The following is a 5,925-nucleotide window of genomic DNA, read 5'->3' as shown; positions in this document are numbered from 1 at the left end:
GCCTATAATCTGGAGCTGCCCTCATCGATGGCTCAGTTCCATAACGTGTTCCATGTATCTTTGCTGCGAAAATGCATAAGGAATCAAGACAATGTGGTTCCTGAACCACCATCTGACTTGAGAGAGAACCTTACTGTGGAAGGACGACCAGTCCGGGTCATTGGTAGAAAAACCAAACCTGAAGGCAAAAAGAATATCAAAATGATCCAAGTCGTTTGGGACTGCGATGGAGAAGAAGAAACGACTTGGGAGCCAGAGGCGAGAATGAAAGCTGAGTTTCCAAAGTGGTTTGACAAACTCAAGGAAGTTCAGGAAGAAAGACTCGAGGACGAGTCTGAGCCAAGTGGGGGAGAACTTGTAGCGACCGTGTTCCGAAGATCGATGTTAGGATGATCTGAGGACTGACTGGCCGAACTGTGAGAACGTACTGAATGGATTGGATGATGCTAGAAAGAGCTGATCAGAGTTCGAAGGACTTTCCGTGGGTGGATGGGAGAACTTGGATCGGCGCCTGATTAGTAGCGACTAGAGCGGAACCATGTACCCGATTAAAGCTAGGAACATATCTGTTTTTGAGCCAAACAAAGCTCCATCAGTCGGTCTTACGCTCGGGTTATTGGACAGGCCGTTCGGTTTGTTGAAACTCAGGATGTTCGGACAACTCGATGAAAATCCAGGCAAAGCGGAATTTTCGGACAGCGATGGTCGGATCCGGACAAGTGTTGTTGGATTCGGACAAGACGGTTGAACTGGTCGGCTAGACAGCGATTGTCTGAAATCAGACTGTCGGCTAAGCTGAGATGAGCTGATTCAGTAGTATCAGTCTGATTCGGACAAGGCGGTTAGAGTTGTCGACTGGATCAGTCAGCTCTAGCTCGAGTTTCTTCTAAGTAAAACTGGCGGGAACAGTTAAAGTCCGAAAAGGGGAAAAACTCGCGCTGGAACGCTTTGGAGCGCGGGGTGGCGGTTACGGATTAAGAGCCCCGTGTAAAATAAGCGGGAATAGTTAACTTGGCAGTTTCTTGGGCCTAAACCGCCCAACTGCCCATTTTAATCGTCCTTTGTCTTATTTCGCAATTTTTGTACGGAAAGGGGAAGAAAGAACCAGAGAAAAACTCAGAGAGAGAAAAGTCCGATTAAGGGAGAGTTTTCGATATTTGGCTGGATTGATCAAGTCCGAGTCAAGAACGATCGTCTGTGGGGTGAATCTGACTGTCTGAACGATCGAAGATCCGACGAAAACCGCTCAAGAGGTGTCAGAAAAGACCGAATCAAACAGAACAAACCGACTCTAAGACAAAGGTGAGTGCGTGACCGTAGCCTATCGTACTGAATCGTAGTCTGATTGATAGGAATGTTCTATGTACTGATTGCTTGTCTAATTCGAATTATCTGCTAAGTTCTGGCTTGGTCCGAACAGTCGGTTCCTTCCATCGACGCATCTGGATCATATCAAGCGCCTAGAGTCGTATTGGCCTGCTAGGGCTTGACTGAATCTGATGGCGCTTTGGCTTGGAACGATTGGGTCGGCTAAGTAACTGACTGATGATTAGCATGTCCGTTTATTGACTGATTGACTCGATTGCTTTACTTGGCTGAGTGGGACGGAATGACCGCTCTCACTAAGCATACTGTTTGCTTATGCCTCCTTGTTTGGTTGCAAATCAGGACCAGACCCGAAAGGGTAAAGACATAGCTTGAACGCGAGACAAGGGCAGGAAGGAAGGATGGTGGATTTGGGTAGATATAGGACGAAATTAACATGTAATAGTCTATAGCGAACTGACTTGTTAACTCTAACCTCAGATTATCTATTCAAATCATATTATGCTTTGCTTGACTGTCTGAAAAAGAACTAACACTCTGAAATAATTCTAAGTAAGAAAAAAATATGAAAACGGCCCAAGTCTGATTGAGGAAGTCGAGCCAGACTCGTACTGATGTTACGAAAAAATGGGTCGGGTCCTTTCACTCTGCCCTTAACGTTTTCTCTCTGCCTTTCGCTTTGAAATGATTGCTTTTTGCGAAAAATTAAGAGAAATCCGTTGAATGATAGGGGATGCTAAGAGTTGGAGAAGCATTCACTGTCTCTCGAGTCAAAGATTAACGGAGACGGAGAAGTGGAAGAGACAAAGAACAGATAACAATGAATCCCTAAAAAAATATTTCGAAGCCTATTATGGTTACATATCGCAGCCGACTCGACAGATTGAAAAAGAAAAAAAAAAAAAAAATTGTGGAGCCCACAAAGATGCACACGTGGACAATCTGAAAAGTGAACAAAAACTGATCTATTATAATATAGATTATACTAGTCGGATAACTTTTTATCGTATTGTCTACAACAAAAATTATCAAACTCACGTCTGGTTTTAACTGGCTAACACTAATTTGAACTGGCTACAATATCAATTATCAAACCAAGACTGGTTTTTGTATTGGAACTTAATATAGGGGCAAGTGGCTAAACCAAAAAGAGGTTGACTATGAATATAATATTAGCCAGACAATTTCATTAATTTTAACCGGCTAATAACACCATTATCGAATACATTACCGGTTTAGAATTGGAAGCTAATATAGAGGCAAGGTGGGGAAGGAAACATCTTTGGAAGCCACCAAAACCGATGGTGGGTTTGGGAATAATAAGTAGAAGGTACAAATGTGATGAACGCTTGCTAAACCAGGCTAGGGTTGCCAATTTCGACTCAAACCGGACTGGTGTGACTATTGACTTACGCTGGCAAATTATGTAAGCTAATGGATAAGTTAAACTCAATTAAAGTAATGGCCATCTATTTTTTTTAGTTCTCCGATTATATAACTGGATATGTCATTTTATGATCCTGCAAAAAAAATTTCCTCCATAACTAAAAAATGACATATCCAGTTATATAACCAACGTCCATTTCGCTAGTGTGATTTGGGTTGCCGGATTAAACCTTGAGAGTAGAGATTTAACAGATCTAGTTGAAAGGTCGTCCCAACTATCAGCAAAGGTATGTGAAGGAACGTACGGCAATGAAAATGACTATTATAAACGCATCAAGAATAAATAGCGAGAATAACGAGAAGGAACTATGACCGTAAAATAGTTGAACAGTGTATAAACATTCTCTCTCAGGCGCTCTTCCCGAGAGAGGTCTCGTAATTCCGGTTTTGGCCCCCACGGTTTGCATCTACCCGGTTTACTTCTTCTTTGGGTTATGGTTTCAAATCTTTCTCTCCTCTGACTTTCCACCAACCTGGTTTCTCACCCTTTTGCGGAAAGTTTTAAAACCACCATACCGCTTCTGAGATTTGTAAACCTTCTCCGCCACCGTTAATGGCCGCGAAGGCCGCTGCGGCTGCTTCCCCCATATCAGGGACCCCCTCTGTGCCTCCTCCCATACCTACAGGGGGACAGGCTGACTGCTGTGGATTTTGAAAAGGAAGCCGAGTCGACTGCTACTCCTCTGGCCTCTGTTCGTTGGTGCTCAACAACGTAATCTTTTCAACTACACCGTCCTCACTTTCGTTTCTTCTACTAGTCCCCATCGGCCACAAAACCTTCATAACCTCTAAGTCACACCGGAACTTCTGTTACATCTGCCCTCCACTACATATCCGCCAACTGCTATAATTTTCCTTCTGCAACTATGGCTAGGCGTTTCTCAGCTGAAGAAAAGGGTAAATCTATTGCGGGGAACCCTACAGGCCCTCCTAGAATTAGGATCCGTGCTCCTGACTTTGACCCTTCGGAGCTCATTAAGGAAAATTGCTTCACATTGGTGGGGCGGCCTACTAATGCTAGAGAACAGAGGATGAGCTCTGTCCTACCTTATCTCGCAAAGAAATGAAATGTTGACCCAGCTGTGGGTTATGACCTTGGCAGAGACTGTTTTCAATTCCGCCTTGAGAAGGAGGAAGAGATCCAGGAAGTGCTCCGCAACAGGCCTTATCAGTTTGGTCGTTGGATGATCATAGTTCAGAGATGGGAACCACTTATCTCCCCGAGCTTCCCATCACATATACCCTTCTGGATCACTATCAGGGGCTTACCACTTCACTATTGGCATGAGAAGGTGGTACGCAACATTGGGCTTGAGCTAGGTGAGCTTGAGACGTATGTGGTTACTCGTTCCTCAGCTCGCATCCGACTCATTGTGGATGGATTAATACCACTTCCTATGGAACCCACTCTGGATTTTGATTCGGGTGAAGAAAGGACGATCACTCTTGAGTACGAGAGATTGGGAAATCATTGCTCATACTGCTTCAGATTGTCACATCTACAATCCCAGTGCCCCGAAAAACCTCGTGACGAGGCAAAGTCTCAAGACAGTTTCCTGTTCGGGTCTACTAAACGAACGGAAGCGGTAGTTGACTCTCGAGCCAATCCACGGGATACTGAAAGGATCTCTAAACCTCAAGAGCGATCTTTCCACCAAAGAGTCGACCGACATGGTAGACCTTTTGGAAATAGAGTTTCTACTGCTGGCTTGCGCCCCACGGGACCAAAAAATAAGATAGCTCCTGCAGTACATCACTCCCAACAAACAACAGAGCGGGGACTACCGCAGCGACAGTCAGTCCAGGGAGAACAGACCTACCACTCGCCACCATACTCCAGACGTCGACCCAACAATCACAGAGAGAACAGAGACACAAACCATCGATCGCCGACACTACAATGGAGAGCTAAATCTCCTTTCTCAAATCAGGAAGTCATTCATCAGCAAAGACAATCGTGCTCCCCTCGACCATCTCTGGGGCGAAACATAAACATCACGGACTTCCAGACCCTTATTGCCACTCATGCTGAGGAAAATCTCAACAATGTGACGACGCGCCGATCTCCGAGACCTCAGGGTCGAGCAAGGCCTACCATCCCAGACCAGGAAGCTACATCTCAACAGCGACTGAACCATTCTCCTCGAGCGGGAGAAGAAGCCAACTTGGGAATGGATGTTCTTCCACAACCTCCTGGCCTACCAACCTTGGAATCGGTGATGGAGGAACTCAACGAATCGACCCTGCTATACATGAATGTAGACGACCCAGTGGAAAGAGCAGCACGTCAAAAACGAGTACTGCAAACTGAGATTGATGGTACAGTGGAGGAAACATCAGCAAGGATACTGAGAAACTCCACTGCTAATGTCTTACCTGCTGCTGACCTATCTCCCCCTCACACGACAGACTCAACACCCCAGGCATCACCGCTGGACACTGGAACGGCTAAAACGGCCCGTAGACGAGGCAGACCTGCGAGGACTAACATTTCACGCACTACGATCAGACTCAGTCCCAAGACTTATTCTGGAGTGGGATCCCGAAAGAGGAAATTGGCGCAGGTCCAAGCTTCCCCAGGGACCTCTAACCAGCCCACTTCAAGACGATGGAGGAACTCAAGGCAAGTCCCTTCCGCAGCAGTACCCCCGATCACACTCATCCCGCCAACCACAAAGCAGTCGATGGATTTTCGGCTGTCAAAAACCGATCTTCCTTAGCTATGCTAAGCTGGAATTGTCATGGGCTGGGGAACCCCATGACAGTCCAGCGGATCAAGGAGCTTAACCAGCAAGCTTCCCTTGATATAATCTTCCTCATAGAAACTAAAAACCCGGACGCATTTGTTTTGAAAGAACTAGAGTTTCTTGGAGTTGACCGAAAGCACTTAGTTCCCCCTGAGAGACCTAATAGTGGTGGGCTTGCTCTCTACTGGAAGCAAGACATTGATCTTCAAATATTATTTTCGTCAAAGAATGTAATCGATACTATCATCTCATATAAAGGAGAAACTTGTTTTGCTACTTTTGTTTATGGAGCCCCGGAAGCATCACACCGCTCTGCTATATGGGATCTGCTTATCTCCTTTGCAATAACAAGGACCACTCCTTGGATTCTTACTGGAGATTTTAACGAGATCATTGACAATAGCGA

General features: G+C 45.5%; 1 protein-coding gene across 1 annotated transcript; it reads left to right on the top strand.

Annotated features, from left to right (window-relative positions):
* The first annotated feature begins 3,638 nt into the window (after positions 1–3,638).
* LOC125591873 lies at positions 3,639–5,492 on the top strand. Its single transcript, XM_048766770.1, has 2 exons — positions 3,639–3,812; positions 3,903–5,492. Exons 1-2 carry the CDS (start codon positions 3,639–3,641, stop codon positions 5,490–5,492), a joined length of 1,764 nt encoding a protein of 587 aa, XP_048622727.1.
* The last annotated feature ends 433 nt before the right edge of the window (positions 5,493–5,925 follow it).

This window comes from Brassica napus, chromosome C8 (genome assembly GCF_020379485.1).
Source record: "Brassica napus cultivar Da-Ae chromosome C8, Da-Ae, whole genome shotgun sequence".
Taxonomy (NCBI): Eukaryota; Viridiplantae; Streptophyta; class Magnoliopsida; order Brassicales; family Brassicaceae; genus Brassica; species Brassica napus.
Note: the sequence above shows the minus strand (reverse complement) of the source record. Positions and strands in the feature narration are given on the sequence as shown.